This window comes from Schistocerca gregaria, chromosome 6, assembly GCF_023897955.1.
Source record: "Schistocerca gregaria isolate iqSchGreg1 chromosome 6, iqSchGreg1.2, whole genome shotgun sequence".
Lineage (NCBI taxonomy): Eukaryota > Metazoa > Arthropoda > Insecta > Orthoptera > Acrididae > Schistocerca > Schistocerca gregaria.
Window position 1 is genome coordinate 189,035,037 of NC_064925.1, and position 26,161 is coordinate 189,061,197.

General features: G+C 37.7%; 1 protein-coding gene and 1 long non-coding RNA gene across 2 annotated transcripts in view; one reads left to right on the forward strand and one right to left on the reverse strand.

Annotated features, from left to right (window-relative positions):
- LOC126278062 (vacuolar protein sorting-associated protein 54-like) overlaps positions 1-26,161 on the reverse strand; it is a 135,588-nt gene that overhangs the window by 61,070 nt on the left and 48,357 nt on the right. The window contains exons 11-12 of the mRNA XM_049977883.1: positions 3,417-3,572; positions 2,761-2,876 (exon numbers count right to left, since the gene is read on the reverse strand). Coding sequence (XP_049833840.1) covers positions 2,761-2,876; positions 3,417-3,572 — 272 coding nt within the window. The remainder of the gene's footprint in view (positions 1-2,760; positions 2,877-3,416; positions 3,573-26,161) is intronic.
- On the forward strand, positions 12,446-21,724 carry LOC126278063 (uncharacterized). Its single transcript, XR_007550642.1, has 2 exons — positions 12,446-13,757; positions 20,563-21,724. It is a non-coding gene; the product is annotated as an uncharacterized LOC126278063 (long non-coding RNA).

The window sequence follows — 26,161 nt, forward strand, 5'->3', positions numbered from 1 at the left end:
CCTTAATATTTCCTCTACTAGTAACAAAATTGCAAAGTGTCTACTGAATTATGAAAACATCTGCTTTGCAACATGCACAAATTTATAAAACATTGTGTGATGCAAACTAATAATGCACAAATGACTGATCTTTAAGACTACTGTTCTGCTGATAAACCAGAAACAACAATGAGGTACTGGAAACTACGTTGTCTGACTATTTTATGTAAAATGTTTTCCACTGTCAAAAGTCTTTAGTGTGGGGTTCAGTCACATTAGTTGTTCCAGGTGGAATCTGGATTAGATCAACAGTCTTTCCATCCTTTTCCTGAAGGCAGGTGTGGTGTCACGTCCAGGCCAGGAGTCCAACAAAACCAACAAATACTTTTCTGCAGCTGGGGTATGATATTTAGAATAGAATGTTAAAACTATCATTTCCTATTTTTCCAGATTCTGATACATCAATTACAAGCCATAACAGCCATTCTTTAAATTTTGGTCCAAATTTACCTTGAGGTTCCTGAAGACAGGTAATAAAGCTGCAGAAATGGTAACCCACTCAGACTTGTCATTGGCATTATTGTCTATGAATGTGTCATAGCAAATACCAATTGCACAACCATTTTTTTCACCCCACCTCAAAACGATAAACTACGATAAATAGTTTACACAAGAAGAGAATAGAAGCTTTTGAAATGTGGTGCTACAGAAGAATGATGAAGATTAGTTGGGTAGATCACATAACTAATGAGGAGGTATTGAATAGGATTGGGGAGAAGAGAAGTTTGTGGCACAACTTGACTAAAAGAAGGGATCAGTAGGTAGGACATGTTCCGAGGCATCAAGGGTTCATCAATTTAGTATTGGAGGGCAGTGTAGAGGGTAAAAATCATAGAGGGAGACCAAGAGATGAATACACCAAGCAAATTCAGAAAGATGTAGGTTGCAGTAGTTACTGGGAGATGATGAAGCTTGCACAGGATAGAGTAGCATGGAGAGCTGCATCAAACCAGTCTCAGGACTGAAGACCACAACAACAACAACAACAACAACAACAACATGGTTTCAAAAAATCTGACAGACTGGCTTTATACACAAAAGACATAGGGGTAACAACAAGCTTCATTTTCATGTCCTACAAATTTCTCTATACTACCCCGTCTATTAACAGCAGCTCCTCTACATGTTAACCTCAAGTAACTGGCAGAAGTTTCATTGCTGTATGTCTGTTAGTTACTGTTCAGTGAGGTACTCTCCAGACCAGACTCCTGTAGATTTCTGAAGATGTTTGGCCATAGGGCATACTGCCAGGAAATAACTGACCCTTTTTTTTCCCAACACATGAAATCTGTTCAGAAAGTTCTGGAACTTTGTCCTTGAAATTTTTCTATGCTAACCATTGACTTATTACGTATGGTCTCCTTTGAATTGCTGGCTAGCACTAAGTGCCATCTGCAGATTTTTTTATCTCATCTGTAGTTGCAAATCTTTGTCCATTCAGCAGGGTTTTCAACAGTTTGTGAATTTTGAGATGGCAGAGTTCAAGGAGCAGCACATCTGTGTTAAACTTTGCTTGAAACTCAAGAAAACATTTACAATAACACACCAAATGATGCAGGGAGCCTATGGTGATGAGTGCTTAAGTCATACTTGATGTTATGAACGGTTCACATGTTTTAACAATGGCCGGATGGAAGTGAAAGATTACCCTTGTTCAGGAGGCCCTTGGATGTCTCCTGACAACGCCTATGTCAGGAATGTCACTGAAATTGTGTGTGCCAATCGAAGACAGATTGACAGAGATTGCAGAAGAATGGAACATTTCAATTTAATGATGTCATAAAATGCTGACACAGCATCTTGGAAGGCATTGTATTGCTGCCAAGTTCGTCCCACAGCCCATAAGTCAAGATCAATAAGACTTTTTCCTCACAACCTGAGAAGAACGTTTTGTTCGTGCGAACGAGAATGACTTGTTCCTGAAGAGAATCATAACCGGTGATGAAATGTGGGTCTATGGTTATGGACCAAGGTTCAGTCTTTACAAAGGGTCGGGAAAGGTTCTCCAAGACCAAAGAAAGCGCGTTAGGTCAGGTCAAATGTCAAAGCCACACTGATAGTTTTCTTTTACTTTGACGGATTAGTTTATCGTGAATTCGTGCCACAGGGACAAACTGTTAATCAATGGTATTATTGGGTCGTGTTATGACTCCTGCAAGATAATGTGACAATAGACTGGCCTGAAATGCGCGAGACAATTTATGGCTATTGCAGCATGATAATACACATGTACATTCATCCTTGTTGGTCCGTCACTATTGCACAAAAAATGAAATCACTGTGCTGCCTAATTCTCTGTACTCTCCAGATCAGGCTCCTGTGGATTTCCAAAGTTGAAAACCCTGCTTCGAAAAATATTTGCAACTACAGACGAGAAAGAAAAAATCTTGGCACTATCCAGCAATTCAAAGGAGACCATGCATAATAAGTCAAACTTAAGCATATAAAAATTTTAAGGACAAAGTTTCAGAACTTTTAGAACAGACTTCATATGTTGAAAAAATCAATTCTTTCCTTGCAGTATGCCCTATGGCCAAATAATGGTACCGCAAGTTATGAAAGAAGTTATTTTTATCAGCTCTTGTTTATGACAGCTGGTCTGCTGACATTTGCTATTTTCTGCAGACTGCGGCCTCAGATCAGCTCTGAATTATATATTAGTTTAATTTTGTTGAATCAATTACAATAACAATTCATCAAGAAGGTATCAGCTACACTCACCCTACACCAACATGTATTTCAGCAGGGATATCTTCAGCAGATCCAGTACTGCTGATTGCAGCAGGCATCTTCCCTGCACTCACATCTGCTGCTTGCTGCATGACATCATGAACTGCCTAAAGAAAAGACCAATACCATTTTTTTTATCCTAGCAATGCAGGTCTTAAATATCAAAAAGTGTGTGTCAACTGTGTAGATCTTAATGTAAATGTAGTGAACTAAATCTGCAAACTTTCAAAAATAAATTCCTTCCGAAGAAACGGAAGTTCAGTACTGCCCGACCCCACCATCAATTGCAAGGAGGATTATTTTCTAGTAATACCACGCTAAATCATTGCTAGTTTCCCCAGCACTAAAAATTAGTGACTGCTCACAAGGCAAGGAATCCACTAATAAAATTTATAAAATATAATTAATGACATAAACATTAATAATTATATACTGCAGAATCCACTGGTAAAGTCATACCGTAGATGTGCAAGCAAAAAATGACAATTGATTTCATTAGTTCAATATAAAACAGATGTTACCCTGCTCCCATAACTTATTACTACAACACACTGTTTTGCAAAAAAATTGTAGCTTCCTGGCAAATTCGGGCAATTAATACTTAATTCAGACTATTCTGATGTAAGTAATTAGCATGGTAAACGTACTTTTACTCTTGTAAGCAGCTGCAACAGGGTACCCGTGGTGCGCCTGAGCAAGTGCAACCAGTCAGAAATTGCCAGCCCTTGCAGTTGGTCACCAACTCCTGTAAGGGCCACCTCATTGTCAGTAGAATCACTTGCAGCCACCTCTTCTATAACAATCTGGAAAAAAGTGTGCTTTGAGCAAGCAACACTCAAAATAATTCATTAAAAACAACCAAGTCTTTAGGTTAGATTGCACTTATTTTATCTACAATTCTCTCCCCGGAAATTCATACATCTCATCTCTTCAATGTAATTTTCAGCTGTAGCAAAGCAGTCGCTTCAACATAAAAAAACATAGTTGTCGATCACATCACTTAACAGATCTAGTCTCCTCCTTCGATCCTCCTCGAACACAAGGATTCAATATTCTTCGTGCAGCTAGTGTTCTGACTAGGGCTTTCCACACCATTTATACCTCAATTGGCAATAAACTCATATCTATGAAATACACATAGGGACAGGATAATTTTGCAAAAAGGAAAATATGAAAAATAACAGCAGTTTTTGGTAAAATAACATTAACTGTCAATTTTTATGACATGTCACAAAATTTGCCGTATAAAAATGTCAAAAGTCTGAAGACGACAGTTTACTAATATTTGTAACCGATAGTCAATAGACGAAAAAATTGCACTTAAGAGTTCAAACTTCCTCATGTTGATGTTTGTTTACAATCTTAAAATAACAATCCATTTCCTGTATTGCAATTTTTGAAGTAACAACAAAAATAGAAAGTTTCAAAGTGAAGATGTTTCCAATGAAGACTTTTTGTATTCTAAATGTTTTGATGAAATAACAACAATGATAGTATCTGAACAAAGTGAAGCCTCCCGTGGCACAGATCATGCAGATGTTGCATCAATAGAGGAAGAATTAAATACCCTGAATCAGTCAAATACAAAGTGTTAGTCCTGTTAAGAAGCCATGGTCAGTGAAGTCGAGTCATAAGCTCTATGCATCAAGAAAGCACAGAGAAACTACTAAAGCTATGGATGAATACACTACAGCAAAACTGACCACACTCTTCAAACTAGAAATTCCATCTTCAGAAGAAAATGAACCAAAGCACTCTTGCAGCTCTTGTCACAAATTTTTCACACATATCAATTCAGCTGCTGAATATTGTGCATCCTACAGTGAAAAGGTGCAAGTTTTAACTATTATTCTACAAACATTTTCAAAGAAAACAATTTTGAACCACATTCCATCAGTATCAAAGTACATGGTAGACAAACAAGAAATGTGAGGTCTGTAAAAGGTGTCTTTGGAAGACCAGATCCACATTATGGTCATACTGTAGAAGCAGCCCAAGTTCAAATAGTGCAGCCATTTTATCTTGAAGATAAATGCGACTGTTGAGTGCCAACATGAAAGAGACTAACTGTAACAGTTGAAGGTCAAAAAATTGTGAAAGTGAAGAGATACAAGACCCACAGTATGAAAGAAACTTTTGCAATTTATAAGAGCAACTATACAACTTCACATACGGAAAATCACAATTTTATGCTCTACGACCTAAGTGGGTAGTTCCACATCCACCTAGAGATGTCTTGTGTGGATACTGTGCAAATTTTGAACTTTGTATGGTAACGTTGAAGAACTAATTGGAGCATGTGACATATGACACCTTGGTTACGCGTTTGAAGTCATTAGTAATCTATGACGTAAAGCGAGAGACTTGTTTGTTTCAGGAATGTGGTGACTGCCCTGGAAAGGGAGGACTGTCTTTACAGACACTTGGCCTTGAAGATGTAGCAGATAACTCTGCAGAAATTACATATGCGACATGGCATGAAAATAAACTAATTAAGAAAAATGTTGCGTTTGACAATTTGACTGATGAACTTGGTAGATGGTCAGTAACACACCAGCATATGAAGAAATTGCAACAATAACACATTGCAGAAGTGAAGGGGTGTGTACAGACTGAAGAACTATGTTTAGTGCCTCATTGTGATTTTGCTGAGAACTGGTCTGTAATTCTCCCACAAGTAATACAAATGTATCATTGCAGTAATGACCAGATTTCAATTTTTACAGGAGTGACATATTTTCAAAAGAAGACCACAAGTGTTGCAGTTGTAAGTGATGACACAGGACATGACTCAGCACATGCTTTGCTAGCAATGAGAAAAATTCTTCAACTGCAAACAGAGGCAGAGAAGATCATTATTTTTTTCTGATGGCACTCATAGTCATTTTAAAAATAGTTACCACCTGTTTGAATTGAGTAAGTCGCTTGTGCCAACTGACAGGGTATACAGTGCTACTGGTCATGGGAAGGGACCTTGTGATTGTGTAGTAGGCCTGCTGAAACACCATGCTACAAAACAATCTTTCCAGACCACATACAGCTGCAATTCAGAATGCTGAGGATTTTACGAGAGTCGTGAAATATTGTACATCCACAGCCCTCATTCTTTTGCCCAAAGAGGATATCGAAGAATTCCGTGAGCAGAAAAAAGAAGAATGGTCCAAACAAACTACTACTGCGAAAGGAATTCAGAAGAGACACTTTTGGATTCAAAGTGATGCGCCAACTCACGTTTCACGCACTTTAAAGAACAAGAAAGAAGAAATTCCTATTTTTCAGCCAACACCTCAGAAACAGCTAGATAATATTCAGATTCGCAACCTGAGAAAGGGGAAGTTTGTGGCGTGTTTGTATGACTGTGACTGGTGGATTGTAGAGATTATGGGCACCAGTTATGAGTGAAACGAAATTCTACAATTTCATTTCTTCATGCTACCACATGGACTAGCTGCTGGGTATAGGTTTCAAGCTGAAGAACAGCAACAATGCCATCAGTGCTCACTTCCAGTTCACAATGTTTTGAAGATTGTAAGTGCTCTAGTTCCTATTAGTTCAACAGGAAGCCATCACTATAGCAAAGGAAGATACTGAAGCAGTGGAACACATTTTTAGTTCATTCACTGGCTAATTTAAGTACAAAACAGAAAAATTGAAACCTTTACAAGTGTTTGGACATTTCACATACTTTTTGGAACTATTTAAAATGCTTGAAAAATGAGTCTCTTACTCATCTTTCAAAACTAAAATTATGTTATAATAGTCTATGTTTTCATTTTTACGAGCCTGTTATGTGATAATGTAATAAAACAGTTCAAAACACTTTAGTAAAAGAACTTTGACAGTTAAGTACAAATGGAGGATTTCTTTGTAATCATAATAGAAACAAAAACCAACAAAATATCTAGAACTGTTCCAGAGATACAGCATTTTAATTCTTTTTCCAAAATTCGCATCTTCAAAATGGTATGCGCAGTCATCTTTAGAGGGCAGTATCGCAGAGTAGAAATTTTTTTGGAGAAAACAAAAGAATACCTTTTCCTTACTTAGTCTTTCATTTTAACATATGCTAAACTTCGTAACATCTGATATTATGAAGGCAAGATTTTTTCCTAGACTGCCTGAATCAATATGGACTCTAGATTGTAGTGCCTAATATTTATAATTCTCCAAGAGTAATGGTAGATAAGATGTATGTAGATTATATGCTATGAAATTTACAAAGCCTTCCAATGTAATAAAGAGAGAGGTAAGAACTATTACTGGCATCTCAGATCTTAAAAATACTTACTAAAATAGCAGATTAAATATAAACATGAAGAGTTATTGTATATAAAATAGTTTACATTCCCAAAAAGTAAAGAGGCATCAAATACATAAATTTCATTTTGGGTTTGCCACTGGATTGAAGTATGTAGGATAGTATGATACCTTCAAAATACTTATACATTTAGTACTGCGAGAGACAGCAAATGTACGAAATCTTGAGAAGAATAACGATGAAACATCTGAGACCTGAGTGATCTGTACCATTTCTCAATAAGAATGCACAATTTAAATTGCATGCTATTTTCATTCTGATAGGTTGGCAACACTTTCCACTGTTCAGGTGTCATTTAGAGATATTTCATAAAGTGTATATGATTTTTAGTCAGTAAAAGGGTATCTGAATTCATCCACAATTTGACAATGCACTGAAAACCTTGAAGTAAGTGGATGTTCGTCTACACCATTACAACGTCCAACTCATGAAACAACTACTGCCAACTGATCATTTTCAATGGTGTCAATTTACCAATTGGGTGGTGGACAGCCAAAATGTGGATGACAATTTTATGAGGAACATCAGTTTAATGATTAAGTGCATTTCCTTCTGGGTGGCTACATCAACTAGCACAGTTGTCAGATTTGGGCAACAAAGAAGCCTCGAGCAACACTTTGAAAGCCAGTGTACGTAAAATGAGCAACTGCTTGGCGTGGATTTTGGGAAGCCAGAGTGGCTCGGCCATAGTTTTTCAGAGAATGAATCAGGTAACTGAGTAGTGGTTTTTAAGAGAATTAATCAGGTAATCCAGTGATGGTAAACATAGTATTTGAGTTTCTTTGGCCCTAACTGAAGGAGGATGGACTTTTAAAACAGGTGGTTCAAACAAGATGGCCATATGTGAACCATGCTAACTGTTGCAGGAGAAATTTCCTGGGCATGTAATCTCAAGCTATGGAGATCTGCCCACCAAGAACTTGAGACAAGACACAGTGTTACTACTTCCTCTGAAGCTACATGAAGTTACATATTTTCACAAACATACCAAAAATGTTTCCCAAGTTACAACAGCAAACTGAGTGCGTCATTATGGAAACTTAAGTCAGAAAAAAGGGAAAAAAAGAAACACTAAGAGTTTGTAAACAGAGTTAGAATTTGTCAACAAAGATTTGGCAGACATATGTCCCATTGTTTTCCACATGTAACTCCATTCTATCCTCATGAGTTTAAAATAAAAATAATTCAACTTTTCAAGTAACTAATGTGTTGTATTCAAAAACTAAATTGTATTTTTTATGTTATTTTATTTTATTATTTATTGGGACACCCTTCATACATCTACACAAGCAATGAGAATTTTGTATAAGCTCGAAGATTAGAAGTTGACACTGAGATGAATATAAGGTAAGATTGCAACTTATTGCCACAGTTGTTTTTTTTTCTTTTCCTTTTGTAAATGATTAGACATATAAATTTAACAGATTGTTATGTATGTGCCTGAAGACAAAGCCACAGGGCTTTTAAACTATCTGTTAAAATGAAATTGGGACTGGGACTGGATAGCTTTCTCATTGGAATATGTGCTTTTGCAAAAAAATTAATTTTTTTCTGAAATGTTCTTTTACTTGTTTTCTTCTTTTGGCTAGCTCTGTTTAAGGTTCCAATAAATTACCATTTCTGTTGAGAAGCAGCAACATTTTCCAACTGGTAAGTCGTGCGCTACCTGACTCAACCCACCTAATTCGATAATTACAAAATTGACAGAATGTTGATTTTGATCTTTTGTTCGTATTCATAGCCATCTGATCCATACTTAACAATACTACAAACAGAGCTGACTAAGTGTTTAGCACAGGAGTAGTAAGAAAAGTAACTATTCTAAGGAGCAAAAACTCCAGGACAAATAGGAAAAGTGTGGGAATTTTCTCATCTGGGGAAAAAAAACATGGGAATTTTTCAGAATTCTGGGAATTTTTTATTGTTTTAGTATTCAGTTAAATTTTTGTAATAATGACTGGTAATAACTGAGATGCTAACAAAGAATTTTACTTTAGCCTGTTACTGCAGAGTAAGACTGTAGCAATGAAAAGTAAATGAGAGACCACCACCAAAATAAAATTTTAGTTGCAAATAAAATGTGCCATCTGCAACAAGAAGCAGTGCCAAAAGAAATGTCTGTATGCAGTAAAATGTGTTTAAAGCTTCAGGACAAAGACTATGCAATACTTCGTGGCACAAACTGCTTTCAATGAGTGTGATGTCAGAACTGTTGACATATTTAATGGGTAATGGGATTATATTGTGAGTGGTGGTTTGAGAAGCATTACTTTTAAAGTAAATTACCTTTTACACATGATGAATTACGTTACCTGTGAGAACATGCAAAGAACTTCTTAAATCACGGACGGTTTGACTCATTCAAAACATGTACACTCTGTAGACCAGACCCTTAGAAAAATTTCATGTCGAAAAGAACAGGCATTTATGCCATTATTTAAAAATACTGGTGCATTTATGTTTTATAGATCATAAAGGGTAACAAACACTAAAAAAAAAACACACTTCAAGATTAGTTTTTCATATTTATTTTAGTTTTTTCTTATATTACAAATTATAAAATAATGATGGCAAAAAGTATAACTACTCTTAAAAAAAAAGTGTAAGGTAAGAATCTTTGGTAACAAGCTTTTTTATGGAAAAGCTGAAGTGCTCGATACATGTTCTTCCAGGTAAGACAAAAAATAACCAGTATACAGAAGTGAAACTCTGCTGCAATTTAAATTGTGCTCTTAGGATCCTGTCTAACCATACTCTCAGAGAAAAAGCAGCAAACAAATTTTGAAGACCAATATTACACAAGAAAGCTCAGCGTTTCTCACAGCTGTATTCTACATATATTAATTTAAAAATTAACTTTTCCTATTTGTCTGTTCAAGTTACTTAACAGTGAGGTTGCTATTGGCTGACTACATTTTTATCTATGCTCTGAAAATATGCTGTCATTGGCTGGTGAGATCAGGTGAAATGAGTTATGATTGGCAGACAAAAGCGTATCGTGCAACACAATTTCTATTTCAGTGCTTTGGAAACTACCATGGTTTATTTGGTGGAATTCATATATATACTTTCGTAATATGAGAATATACAGCGTACATGTTCCCACACATCAAAGGCATATCCAAAATGGGTGGTTTTTTGTTGGGTTTTGTTTCCCAAAGCGCCAGGAAGTTCCAAGCTGGTGAATAAAAAGGTTTACCATTTATATGATTGATAAGTTTAGCAGCTCTGCGGGAAAGTATGTGGTCACTTAACATACAAAAAGTGTACTTTCACCCGAGCTATAGTGTATTTTCACTTGGGAAAACATTTGTTTTTAAAGGGGAAATCCAGGAAAAATCTGGGTATTTTTGCGTTTTGTCTGCATATACACCCCGTATTCACATGTTATGGGAAAACGTTCAGTGTGGTCAAAATACAACGACAGATTTTGTTTTTTGGTCTCTATATTGTAGAGCACAGATGCTATAAATTAGCAGTCAGCTCGAGCATAAGTGAACTAGAATTATGACCACCAGAGGGTAGAGCACCCTCTCAGGGGACACTGCCTTATCGTAGGCACCTGCAGTGCCAGGCGGGAGGGTTTGCATGCATCGATGAAGTTAACGATACGCCGGCAGTAGCAAAGCTACTGGCAGTGTCACCTAAGCTGGACTGGTCTCTACTGAGAAGCCAGACAAAGTATGTCCCGCAAGATAGGGCAGTGGGAGGGAGGAGGGGGGGGGAGGGGGGGGGGGAAGCTCTGTAGCAGTAGGGAAGCCAATCACCCTAGGAAATTAAACCCTAAATAAATCTAGGTCCTCCAAGATGGGGATTGGGCTGGGGCTGATAACCACACATTGTAAAAATGAAATATTACAGAACCTCAACAAGAGCCACGGATGATGGATGGGACACAAAATACACACAACCTCAACTAAGTAAGGGACAGTAGATTTGTCAATAGTAACATGGAAGGTACAAACAACGTTGAAACCCGGAAAAATGGAAAAAAAAATAGCCGATGAGATCATGAAGTTAAAGTTAATTGTAGAGCTACAAGAAGTAACATTACAAGGACAAGGACAGATAGATGTACCCCGGTATTCTCTGCTGTATAGTAGATCAGACAGAAGAACAGTACAAGCAGGAACAGGATTCATAATAACAAAGGAGGTTGGTAAAAGTGTTTTGGAATTTGAACCCATAAATGAAAGACTTAGCAGACAGAGAGTGAAAGGGAAATACAGAAATATAATTATCATAACAGCATACATACCAACAGAGGAAGCAGATGAAGAAACAAAGGAAAAGTTTTATGAAGATCTAAAAAGGGCATGCAGTGAAGTACAAAGGTATGATCTCCTCTTAGTCTGGGGGATTTTAATGCACAGGTTGGGCGAAGCAAATACGAAAGAGTATCTGGGAGATACACATTACATAAAGAAAGTAACGAGAATGGAGAAACGTTATGTAAGTTTGCTGCTAGAAATAATCTAATCATCAGAAGCACGTTTTCCACACAAAAGAATACATCTTGAAACATGAAAATCAAATGTAAGTGGAGTAGTCAATCAAATAGACTATATGTTAGTAAAGGCACAACATGCCACGTCTATTATTGATGTAAGAAGCTGCACGCGTCCATGGACATGATGCTGGTGAAGTGACAAAAAGATGGGGGAAGTGGTCACTAACTCACAGGTTGTCATGTGCTCTACAGTGGGTAGATGGGAGAAGTCCTGGGCTGAAAATTAATAAATCAATGGCTGAGCAACTACCATGAGCCACACTGAAATGTGTGCAGACCCAGTATCTAAGAGGCAGAGGTCAAACTGAGACAGTAAAGTTTCGACATCTCTGCCTTAGCCAGTAAGCATGGTGCCACCCTACAAGGGGCTATGGGCATTAAAATATCCCAAAAGTAGGAAAGGTTTAAGGAGTTGATCAACCAGTGTAGGTAATACATTCAGGGGTACCACACCATTTGGAGGAATGTATACACTGCAGACAGTTATTTCTCCTATGTCATCCCTTACTCTGACAGCCACAGCTTCAAGAGGGGTATGAAAGGACCCAGTTTCACAACAGACTGATTTTAGGACATAAATGCAAACTCCATCTGACACTCGATTATAGTTGCTACAGTCCCTGTAGTATCCCTTATAGCTGTAGAGGGCAGGGGGTCTGCATTGCCAGGAACTAGGTTTCCTGGAGGGTGATGCAGAAAGAAGGTGTAAAGCTCAACAGTTGCCGTAGCTCAGCCAGACAGTGGAAAAAACTGCCGCAACTCCACTTGAGGATGACGTCATCGTGAGACTCTGAAGGCATGGAGCATTCAATGAGACAGTTTACGCCTCAGGGTCATCTTATAACAATACAGCCCGACCCGTGGGTTAACTGAAATGACTGATACCAACTGTTTTTTGATATGTAACTGTGTAGTTATTGGACAATTCAGTGCCCTAGGGATTTGTATGTGTACCTATGTGTATTTATATATTAGTCTGTCGCATTTACTAGTAATATTCTGTATTCGTTGTGAAAAGACTTTTATTGTCGTCATTGTTGTCATTAACGGAATTACATAATAAATGCCAAATTAAATGATTCATCAGCAGGGTGAGCTAAGAAATGTAAAGTAACGGATAATAAGATACTGTAGAAGTATTGGTATAAGTGGTCAGAGCCACTAATTACGATCATTTGGAACAAGAAATGTATTAGTATAGAAAAAGCTTCATTATCTTGAGAAACAGCTTTTTAAGTGATTACCAAGCAATGTATTCGTACTTGTTATTCATTGTATATCCTATTTTGAAATTAATGTACTTTGTAAACACATTTTGATTAACTCTCCAATTGTTTGCATCACACAATGTTCAGATTTTTCGTATTTCAGGGCGTATTTGTAACTTACTTGTATACAGTCTGATAGAAAGCAGAATTTGTGATGTCATTAAATGTTAGTATCTGAAACCGAACTGTAATTAATTAAATAACTCAAAATTCACAAAAGACATTATTGTAATTAGAACCATATCGATTTTTAATATTTAAACCTAGTGATGACACTACAAAAATTACGTCAATTAATATTGTTAATTTTTCCTTATTCGGATGTAATGTCTGTTCGCAAACATTTTGTACATTTTAATTGTAACTTTGAAATTCTTCAGAATTAATAATGCAATATTTTGTGAGTGATTGTTAAAATTCTATATAAGCAGAGATGATGCGAGGTCAGAACCAGTCAGTTGTTTGTGATGTTTTCGGCTGGAGAGTCTGTACAAGTGACGCCTGTAAATAAATAATGTGAAGTGTGAAGAATTCTCCGATTTCTTCATCTAAAAATGAACCCCCAAAAGTTAAGTTTATAAATATAAAGCTGCTCGACGAACAAGTAGCTTTATAAGTGGTGGTGTGAGCTGGGATTTGATGATTGAAATCGGAACTGTTTTTAAAAAGTAATTGTTTCAGGTGACCGCAAGACGAACACTAAACATAAATTGTGAAGAAATTTTTGTGTTTATGGACGCACAGAACGAGTGGATGTTGCTGCATGAGAAGAGTTGGTGTGGAAAAGAAATACAAAGAAAATCATCACCTGCATGGGGAGATCGTAAATCATAACAACTGATCTGATGATAATGGACCAAATTCTCGGACTGCACCGCTGGAATTCAGATGAGTAACAGTTTTTTAATTAATGTGTGTTTTTTTTTTTGTTTTTTTGAGGAAAAGATTTTACTATGGCTGATAAAAAGTGTGTAGGCGGTGAATCAATTGAAAACACTTCGGACCTAGGATCGAGTATCGGTGAACTAAGTGTAGATCGAGGTTTTGGTGGAGAGGGTTCCAGTGAAAATGTCGCCACAAGTACTCCAATTGCACAGGGAAGAGTAGGCGGAGACGATCTGTTAATGTTATTAATGCAACATATGAAAGAAGCGAAGAAACAGATGGGACAGATTAGGCAGGATACTAGTAAGATAAGGGAAATCCAGGATGGTTTGGCAGCACTAAAAATGACTGTCGAGACAGGGCAGGGTGAACTCAATACTCGTGTAGGAGCAGTGGAAGAACGGGTTGATGTATTAGAAACTAATTTCACACAAGAGTTGTCCAAAAATGAGGAAAGGTTCAAAAAACTAGATAAGCATGTAGAAGTAGAAAATTCAAAACTGAAAGTAGAGGTTGTTCAGACTAGGAGAATCTTAGAAGAAAAGCTTGAATCCAATAAAAAGAATTCAGAGTTAAAATTTGCAGAAATTTCCAATCAAATAAGTAATGTAGATCTAAAGTGTGATGAAAAAATAGATTTGTTTAAAAATAATGTTGAAGGTTTAAGTAAGAAAGTTGTAGAGTTACAAGAAGGTGTAGCCCAAAGAAATTTTGTTAGCAATTTTAATTGTGTATGGGGTGGCATACCTTTAAAATGCTTTCCAGGAGATGGGAAATTGCATCCAGTTGATTTTTTACAGCATTGTCAGGATAATTTTAGTAATGACATGACAGATAATGTAAAAATTAAATTTGTTAAACGATTTTTGGATGGAGAAGCAATCTCGTGGGCAAATCAGAATGTTAATTCTACCATGTCATATAATGAATTTGAAAGAAAGTTTTTAAATAAGTTCTGGTCAGATTCTGAGCAAGCTAGGATTAAAAGTGAGTTTTTGAATGGTCGAATGTATAGGGAAAGTGATGGTAGCTTGAAGTGTTTTTGTGAAAGTCAGTTGAGGAAATTAGTACACCTCGACAAACCTTTTGATGAACTAATACAAATAGATGCATTAAAAAGAAGACTACCAAAAAGAGTACAGTGGGAGTTGATTTATGGACCAGATGATTCTGTAGATCAGTTCTTGGGGTATGTAGATAAGTTGGATAGAGCTTTTGAGAGAAATGAGAGGTTAAACAATGGCAGATTTGGCAATCAACCAACTGGGGGGTGGAACCAAAGCAGGAATCAAGGCAGGAGTAATAATAGTGATAACAGATGGATCAACCATAGTAATGGGGATGGAAACAGAGGGCACAATAGCAGGGAGAGACCTTGGGAAAATAATAACAGACAATTTGATAATCACCAATCAGGACAAGGCAATTTAAACTGACAGATGCCTCATTGGGAGCCTGTCAGTTTGGGGCAAGAAATGTGTACCGAAATCAGGCTAAACACCACTGGTCTAGAGACACCGAAAATAATTACAGAAGACAGAATAATCGAAGATGTTGGAGTGGAAGTGACAGTACTAATGTAAGACGAGTGCATCAAATTGGCAAATTGCAGTTTAACAGTAAACTCTGGAAATGTATGAATGAAAGTGTTGTAGATAGAAGTAATAGCATCTGTAAGAATGTTGAGGAAGTTCCGTTAGAGGAAGAAACTATTTCAAGTCTATATAATCAGTGTGGTAATGAAGTTTGCAAGGAAAATGTTGGTTCTGATAGTAATCTTGATGAGTTTGGATTAAGTAAATTAATGAAAGAAGAACCTATCCCTGTTAAGCACTTAAGTGATGATACCTGTACTAGTGTACATGTCAACAATTCTGATGGTCATAGTAAAGATGTTGTAGAAGTGTTCAGTGTTGGAAATGATAGCATATGTAGTAATATTGATAGTGAAAGTGTTGGAAGTAATGATGAATGTGAGGAAGAATTAGATGACATGGTGTATTTGGAGGTTAAAGAAGATTTAATTAGTAGTGAAGAAGATGATATCAGTAGTATTTGTGAAGAATATGAAGATCAGATTGTGCCAATGAAAACTGGGAAGGTATCATCAGATAAGGAACATGCAGAGAGCCATCATAATGTAGATGAGATGCTAGAAATGTTATGGGATACTTACAAGGATTATAGTGACAGTGACAGAATAAAAAGGGTCATCAAGATTATTTGTGAAGAATTGCATTCCAACTGGCAAGGTAGAACCAATCAACAGGCTTACAGTGGGATCAGTTCCGGGAAAAACAGACAGTGTGTTAAGGACAGACGTGACATCAAGCAATCATCTGATATAGCATTAAGTAAAATTCAGACAAGTAAGAGAAATTGTACAGGCAAAAATGGTACAAATTACTTGGACTTTAGAGATATTGAAGAAGATCTGTTGGATGAAAATGAGGACAGTAAGAAGGAAAAAGTTTTAGGTTGCCCGTATATACGTATAAAAGTTGCAAATTATGAAGGACTTTGCCTCTTAGACACGGGTAGTCCTGTCTGTGCTATTTCTGAAAAATTTAGAGACCAGATAAGACATAGTGATGACTTTGAAGAATATCCTGTTATTGGAATCAAAATTAAGGGAGCAACTGGTAGGCACAGCAAAGTTGTAAACAGGCAAGCCTTAATATCTTTCACTATTAATGATGTACAGTATAACCAAGGATGCTTTGTAGTACCTGATCTCAATGAGAATATTTTGTTTGGAATGAATTGGATACAAGGAGTAAATGCAGATTTTGACTGGAATAACAAAAAGTTAAAGCTCACCAAGCCAAAGGCAGATGGAACACATGTGACTGAACTAATTATCCAAAATTGCCTAGAGAATAATTTTCAGATTAGAAGAGTGATTTGTACAGATGAGAAGATCGACATTAACAAGGAAGACAATGAAGAAGACTGCAGTGAAGACAAGTATGCTGAATTAGTGGCCACCAAACTAAAAGAAGCTGGTAATTTAAATGAAGAACAGACAGATCAACTAAGCAGTTTGTTGTGGGAATACAAAGATGTGTTTAGTGAGAAACCTGGGAAAGTGAAGAACTATGAATGTAGACTTAAACTAAAACCTCACGAACCATTTTTCATCAAACCCTATGGAGTACCCATTTCAAAAAGAAAAGCTGTGGAGGAAGAACTACAAAAGATGGAAGAGTGGAGAGTAATTGAAAGATGTAATAGTGCATACAATAACCCGTTGGTGGTGGTTTCCAAACGTGATGGTGGAGTAAGACTTGTGCTCGATTCAAGACATTTAAACAAATACCTTGAGAGGGAAACTGATCACCCTGAAAATATAGATGAGTTATTACATAAGTTTGAACATATGAAGTACATGTCTAGCTTAGACTTAACAGCTGGTTTCCATCAGATACCATTAGAGATTCAGTCTAGAAAATATACTGCGTTTTTATATAGAGGAAGATGTTATTGCTATTGTGTTGTACCATTTGGCCTTAATGTATCAATTGCAGAATTTATTCGAGCATTGGATTTTGTTCTAGGAAAAGAACTGTTAAGAAAACTAATCCTTTATGTTGATGACATACTTGTAACAGGAAAAAGTTGGGAAGAACATATACATTTGTTGGGTGAAGTGTGTTACAAATTAAGACAGGGAGGCATGTCATTAAAACTAGAGAAGTGCAAATTCGGAGTTAAACAGCTCAAATTTTTAGGCCATACCATATCAGAAGAAGGAATCTTACCTGATGAAGAAAAACTTGAAGCCATTGCAAAATTTCCTGCACCCAAGACTAAGAAACAACTTAAATCATTCTATGGAATTTGTGGCTACTACCGGAAGTTTGTCAGCAATCAAGCTTTAAATGTACCGTGTTTGAACAACTTGTTGAAGAAGAAGAACACCATTTGGGTATGGGACAAGGATTGTCAGGAAGCATTCGACAACATCAAGAAACAGATGTGCAACAGTAAAATGTTATACAGACCTGACCTTACAGAACCATTTTGTATCATGACCGACAGCAGTGACTATGGACTGGGAGCTCATTTGTTCCAAGAAAAGATTGTAGATGGTGTGACGGAGCACAGGTCAATAGCTTTTGCCAGTAGAACTTTACAGAAACATGAGAAGTCATACACTGTCACCGAAAAAGAATTGTTAGCAGTCTATTGGGCTTTCATCAAGTTCAAGAATTACCTATTAGGACATCAAGTGGTAGTATACACAGACCATAAGGCTTTGATCTACATACAAGAGTGTACTTTGCATCACAGCAGGATAACCAGGTGGGCACTATTCCTCCAGCAGTTCGACTATACAGTAAAATATATAAAAGGTGAAGAAAATCAAATCGCAGATGCTCTATCAAGGTTGCCAATGGGAGGAGAAGGTGAAAATAACAGTGATGAGTGTGAAAGGGAGTTTCGGATTATGTATCTAAAAGGGGTGAAAGATGAGAATGAAATCAGGAAAATTTGTAATGACATCCGTAGATATCAAAACCATGATTCCAACTGGAAGTTAGTTAAAAGTTATCTAGGTAAAAGAGGATATGAGAAAGTAGAGCAGTATTATAAAGTGCATAAGGGTATACTATTCAGAAGATACAGTGCAGACAGTGACACTTGGAGATTGTGTTGGCCAGAACAGTATATTGAAGTGTTGATAAAGTATGTACATGAAAGTTTCGGGCATTGTGGGACACTGAAATGTATCCAAAAGATTCAAGAAAATGTGTACTTCTACAACATTGCTAGGAGAGTGAGAAAGCAAATATCTACATGTGACAGGTGTCAGAGAGTAAAAGTTAGCAATCAAACTTGCAGAGGATATATGCAAAACATCTTGCCAAAGGAACAACTACAACTTGTAGCAGTTGACCTTTATGGATCATTGCCTAAGGCTAAAGGAGGATTTTGTTACATATTTGTCATGGTGGATCTTTTTTCAAAATTCATTAAACTATATCCATTGAAGAAAGCAACAAGTAAGAACATCATTTTGAAAATTAGAAGAGACTATTTCACAAAGGTGGGAAAACCAAAGAGCATGCTCTCTGACAATGGAGCACAATTTACTTCTAAAATTTGGAAAACATTTGTGGAGGATGAGAACATAAACCATATTCTGATCTCTGCGTATCACCCGTCCAGCAATCCGGCTGAACGTTACATGAGAGAAATAGGGAGATTATTTAGAACTTATTGCAACAAAAATCATGTGAGTTGGATAGAGTACGTAGACAGCTTTGAAGATATACTGAACAGCTTACAACATTCGTCTACTGGGTTCTGCCCATATGAAATACTGTATCATAAGAAACCGCCAAATCTGATCAACGAATTAATTGAATTCCCAGCATGTAAAGCTATGAGTCCACAGGAAAGAGAAGAAATAGTCAAGAAAGTAATGGAACAACAGGGGAAACTAAGAAAAAACAAACATGACAAGAAGTTGAAACCTACAAATTTTAAAATTGATGATCTGGTCCTGGTGAAAACACATGAAAAATCCAAAGCGATAAGCAATGAATTAAAGAAATTCTTTGACATCTATATTGGCCCATTCAAAATTCAGTCTATGCCACACCCAAATGCATATAGATTAGTGTACCCAAAGTCAGGAAGACTATTTGGTTTACGTAACATAACTGAACTGAAACCTTATAAACAAGTGTCAAATACCAAGAAAAAATAAGATAATGTAAAAGCCCTCAGGAGGATACATCCTGTATCAAGTGCGTGCCGAGCACTAGGTCTCCGAGCTATGTAGCATTCTATTTTCTTCTTTTCGTTTTCGGATGATACATCTTTTACTCATCTATAAACCTATAACGAAGTTATCTCTCACTGAAAATACTAGCCATTCTTTTAGTATAAGTTTTTTTGTATGTCATATGATTATTGAGTGACATTGTTTGAAAATAAGTAAATAAATTTAACTGTGTATAAAATTTGAATCCTCCCTTGACTAATGACTAATAATTCTTTAAGCATTTCAGGCAATAGTTATTACTATAATTCCTGATTAATATGTGGTGTAAAACTTTTCCAGATCCATATGTGTGTGTGTACTCTATGTTATGTAATATTGTAAATAAATTACTGTTAGCATTTTCATTACAGAATAGAATCCAAGGGGATATAAGATAATGGAGGTCATTGTGGTTATGGTCTGTAGAGTATGTATTTGATTTGTGGGTGGTTCTTTGAAGATTATAGGCTTGGTCATGATTTTGTTAGTTTGCCAATGAGATATACAAATGGACAATGTTAAGGATGTACACGTGTTACTAAATGGACAAGTTGTACTGTGAAAAATGAGTAAGTTTGTCATTACAAGGTGGTGTGCTAATGAACAATCAGTGAGTTTGTGTTTGATATGATAAAGAGCTAAAGGATATCTGGGACATTTAATATGCTGTATAGTGTATTATGCTGAAATATTAATCAAAAAGAAAGGATACATAAATAATTCATTTTTGTTCATTAACTTTAAGTTGTATATAGCTAAATCCTTACAGTTTAGAGATGCTTAATTTTGTGTGATTTTGTCTATAAATATACTAATAGTGTAGGATAGTATGTTAATGATTTTGATACATTTATACCTGATGTGACCTTAATTGTAACCTGCACGAGTACCTTGCGAAATGAGTTCATCCCTGTTCCTACCTAGAGAACTGTATCAAAGATCCTTACCTGACCTGAAAAAAAAAAAAAAAAAAAAAAAAAAAAAAAAAAAAAAAAAAATTAAGAAACTGAAAAACTAATAGTGGACTGTGCTATTGCAGTGTAGAGACTGCCAGAAGCAGAGGGGCTGCAGACACAAGATGGACAGCGCATTGGGACGGATGATTGTGAGCTGCCAATTCATTAAGATATGCAACATGCACCAGTGACTGGAGTAACAGCTAAGAAAAAAGAAATTCTATTTTGGAGGGTATTTAGCAGCCATTCATACAAGTTACACTTGTAAGAGTGGCTGGGGGGGTGTATAACAATACAGCCCGACCCGTGGGTTAACTGAAATGACTGATACCAACTGTTTTTTGATATGTAACTGTGTAGTTATTGGACAATTCAGTGCCCTAGGGATTTGTATGTGTACCTATGTGTATTTATATATTAGTCTGTCGCATTTACTAGTAATATTCTGTATTCGTTGTGAAAAGACTTTTATTGTCGTCATTGTTGTCATTAACGGAATTACATAATAAATGCCAAATTAAATGATTCATCAGCAGGGTGAGCTAAGAAATGTAAAGTAACGGATAATAAGATACTGTAGAAGTATTGGTATAAGTGGTCAGAGCCACTAATTACGATCATTTGGAACAAGAAATGTATTAGTATAGAAAAAGCTTCATTATCTTGAGAAACAGCTTTTTAAGTGATTACCAAGCAATGTATTCGTACTTGTTATTCATTGTATATCCTATTTTGAAATTAATGTACTTTGTAAACACATTTTGATTAACTCTCCAATTGTTTGCATCACACAATGTTCAGATTTTTCGTATTTCAGGGCGTATTTGTAACTTACTTGTATACAGTCTGATAGAAAGCAGAATTTGTGATGTCATTAAATGTTAGTATCTGAAACCGAACTGTAATTAATTAAATAACTCAAAATTCACAAAAGACATTATTGTAATTAGAACCATATCGATTTTTAATATTTAAACCTAGTGATGACACTACAAAAATTACGTCAATTAATATTGTTAATTTTTCCTTATTCGGATGTAATGTCTGTTCGCAAACATTTTGTACATTTTAATTGTAACTTTGAAATTCTTCAGAATTAATAATGCAATATTTTGTGAGTGATTGTTAAAATTCTATATAAGCAGAGATGATGCGAGGTCAGAGTCAGTCAGTTGTTTGTGATGTTTTCGGCTGGAGAGTCTGTACAAGTGACGCCTGTAAATAAATAATGTGAAGTGTGAAGAATTCTCCGATTTCTTCATCTAAAAATGAACCCCCAAAAGTTAAGTTTATAAATATAAAGCTGCTCGACGAACAAGTAGCTTTATAATCTATTGCCACCAACTTATTGCCTGAGCAGTCTATATCCATTGTCTGAAGGTCCGGGGAGATCCAGGTCCTCAGTGGATGCCAGAATCTCCACCCCACCCTCAGACACAGAGTTTGTAGGTAGCAGTGGTGTGCGTGCCACTGCAAGTTCCTTGTTCTTGGGTGTCTCCTTTTCTTATTTCTCGTGCTGTTGCTTGGGTTTCCCTGGCTGGGAGGACTTCACAGAATCAGTCTCTGGGACTGAGGATGAGCGTGAAGCCCTACAACCAGCTGCTTTTGGACTCGTCAGCTACTGGCGGGTATCATCTTTTCCTCTAGTAGAAATCTGGAAATGAAGTGAGCCAAAAGGAGCCATCCTAGCGAGAGGAGCCAAAGAAGTTGTACGATTCTCCGGCTCAGAAGTGGGAACGGACTTCCCCAATGGTTGGTGGGAAGTTGCTCCTGAAGTAGGTGGTTCAGGAGCAACATGAAGACAGGTGCCCCTCACCATCCGGGGGGCAGGTGTAGCCTTCTGGCTCTGAGAGGTGACTGGGTTTGATGGAGTTGATGGGGCTAGAACTGTTGGAGCAGCAGCGTAAGATGGTGTTATGTAGACGTTCAAATTTCCTCTTAGCCTCAGTGTACATCAGTCAGTCCAGGGTCTTATACTCCATGATTTTCCTTTCTTTCTGGAGAATTCTGCAGTCTGCCAAGCAAGGTGAATGGTGCTCTCTGCAGTTGACACAGATGGGAGGCGGGATACATGGAGTATTGGGATGTAATGGGCATCCTCAATCTTGACATGTGACGCTGAAAGTACAGCGGGAAAACATATAGCTGAACTTCCAGTATTTAAAGCATGGCATTGGGGGGAGGGGGGGGGGGGGGATATAGGGCTTTGCATCACAGCAGTAGTCCATCACCTTGACCTTCTCGGGAAATGTATCACCCTCAAAGGCCAGGATGAAGGCACCGGTGGCAACCTGATTCTCCCTCTGACCTCAGTGGACACGCCAAACGAAATGTACACCTCACCGCTCTAAATTGGAGCGCAGCTCATTGTCAGACTGCAAAAGATGGTGAAATATGATACCCTGGACCATATAAGCTCTTATGGCACTTGATGGCTACAGAAACATCCCCCAGTTTGTCACAAGTGAGTAACTCCTGTGACTGGGCAGAGGATGCTGTTTTGATCAAGACTGACACAGATCTCATTTTGGACAATCCTTCCACTTCCCCAAACTTCTCTAAATGCTCAACAAAAAACTGAGGTTTCATTATCATTAAAGAATCCTCAGCTCTCGAACAAACAAGGTACTGAGGCAAGTAAGATCCACTGCCATCCTTAGCCTGACGTTCCTCCCATGATGTGGCCAGGAAGGGGAATGATTTGGGGCCGTACTTCTGTACGTTGAATTGAGTGCATGAATGCTTAGAGACTGCTGGTGTTTGACCACCAGCAAGAGATGATGTACTACACTTCAACATGTGTCATCTGTCCTGATGCCTCCCACTCCAATCAGGGGCCCTCTCCATGGGCGCCACCCAGCCGCAGCAAAGGCCACCTGGCAGGATGGCCATTTCCGGAAGTCCCAATGCCCCAGGGGGATGGGCATCTACCCCTTGGCACACATGGAGAGTTCGTGGCGCAGGCATCAGCAGAGCGATCCCTGTGTGGTCAGGAGGCTACAACCAACAGGGTACATGTACATGGCGGCCCCACCAGAATGGACTGGCTATGGTGCTGGTATCAGATGCAAACAAGTCCATTACCATCGTCAGAACAAAAAACAATACCGCATAGTGGATGGAGGGTGACTTCGCTCAACAGCTCGAAAATGAGCAGATGTGCAGATCCACCTTGACATGGGATGCAGAACATCTCAGTGCACAATGGACATGATGCACCATGTAAGGCACCCTTCCCCAACTGGACTGCTCTTCGGGAAAAATTTTGAAATATGGAGGTCGAACCCCACAGGGGACCATCACATAAAGACCGAAACATGTGAGACTCATTTTAGTCACCTCTTATGACAGGCAGGAATACCTCGGGCCTATTCCAACCCCCGGACCAGTAGGGGGCCAGAAGTTGTGAAAGCATACCAAGAAAAAGTTAAGAGAAGCACTTACTGCAATGAGGAAACAATGGGAATCCAAGAGGGATGGACTAAAATCCAGAAAACGCTGAAAGCAGCAGCAAAAGACATTGTCCCGATGAGAAGAAATGCACAAAATGATTGGTTTGATGATGAATGCAGGTTAGTAATAGAACATAAAAATGCAGCACGACTGAGAATGATACAGACATAAACGAGAAGAAATGTGGGAGTGTACAAAGCATTAAGATCCAATGCCCAAAGAATATCCAAGAAAAAGAATAGGAATGGCTGAAATCAAAGTTTACTGAGACAGAAGAATTAAAGGAACACAATGGAACAAAGAAATTCTATCATGCCGTGGGAAAGATGAGAAGAAATTTTCAACCAAAACAAAATGCATGCAAAAACAGAAACAGTGAGATAATAAGAGATGATCAAGAAATGGTGCGCAGAATACTTGAAGATATGCTCACCAAAAACTCAGATCAGGCTCCCCAAGAGGTACACAGGAACAGTAAGAGAACATAGAGGCTAGAGAAATTGAAAGGGATGAGGCACAAAACCCAACAATGCTGGAAGTGGAAGCAGTGATAAATGAACTAAAAAATAATAGTGCATCCCTTGAAGATGGGATCATGTCATAACTATGAGCGTTGACTGAAAAGTAATGCCTCCACCTTCTAACTCTTCAACAGTTCGCAGCATTAGTATGCGGTAGGTACTGGCTTGTCCCGTAGCCTCTTCTCTACAGCTCCAGCTGGCAGGAAGCCTTGGCATTGAATGGTGGTGTTGTTACAGTGTAAATTATGGAACCCTGCTCAGGAGGTGAATGGGATCTCAGCAACATGCAGTAATTGAATTCTTGACAGCAGAAGTTGTCACCCCAAAGGAAATTCATCACAGAATGAAAGCAGTTTATTGTGATTGTGTTGATGCGAGTACTGTGCGCCACTGGGCGAGTACATTTAAAAATGTTGAGGTGAGAACACCTGATCTGCGTGACAAACAGAGTTGGACGTCCGGTGACAGCAACCACAGAGTTTCAAAAGCAAAATGTTGACAGACTGATTCAGGACTATCGTCGTATCACTCAGAGAGAAATTGCAATCACAATCAGCATTTCACAAGAACGTGTGGGTCACATTATTGTTTTGCTTGGCTGTCTGAAGATCTGTGCATGACGGGTGCCCCAGATACTGACTCCTGAAATGAAAGCGCACAGACCAGAAATTTGCCAGGAATTCCTTTCGCATTATGAGAATGAAGGTGACGCCTTTCTCCATTCAATTGTGACAGGAGATGAAATGTGGGTACACCATTATGACCCAGAAATGAAACATCAGTCAATGTAATAACAACACAGAGACTCACCCCAGAAAAAAAAGAAATTCATGATGCAACCCTCAGCTGGAAAAATCATGGCCACAGTGTTCTAGGACACAGAAAGTGTTATCCACGTTTATGTCCTTGATCGTGGAACAACAATAAACTCAGAGCGTTACATCACAATGCTGCAAGGCTAACAAAGGTCTGAAAGGAAAGGGGAAATGTTTTCCTGCCAAATGACAGTACCAAACCCCACATTTCATGTGATACTACAGCAGAACTTCAGAGACTGAATCACCACCATACAGCATTCTTCATACAGTCCAGATTTAGCACCATCTGACTTCCATCTGTTCCCGATAATAAAAGACGATCTGCGAGGACATTATTATGCTTCTGATGAAGGTGTTGAGAGAACTCTGAGACTGTGGTTGTGGAAACAGAGTACCGACTTCTTCCGTGACGGGTTGAGAAAACTTGTTCATCGTTGGCAGAAATGTATCCAACTGGCTGGTGATTATGTGGAAAAGTGAATACTGGTAATTAAAGATCACATTTTAAGGATTATTTCTGAGTGTGATTTATTAAGATACTCCCATCCAAACACAGTTAATGAAGGTGGAGGCATTACTTTTCATTAAACCCTCATAGTAAAATCAAGGGGGCAGCCTCTGAGACTTGAAATATTTCAACTATTAAAGAACATATGGGTAAATGAAACCATGCTGGAGGAGTGGAATACAAGAATAATATGCCTAATATATAAGAAAGGAGAAAATCTCAATTGTGAAAACTACAGAGGCATAACCCTACAGAATACAGTATATAAGAGTTTCTCCGGAGTGCTGAATGAAAGAATAAAGAAGTGTGTCGATAAGATACTCTGCGAATACCAATGTGGATTCCGACCACACAGAGGTACATCCGACAAGTTTTTTGTTGT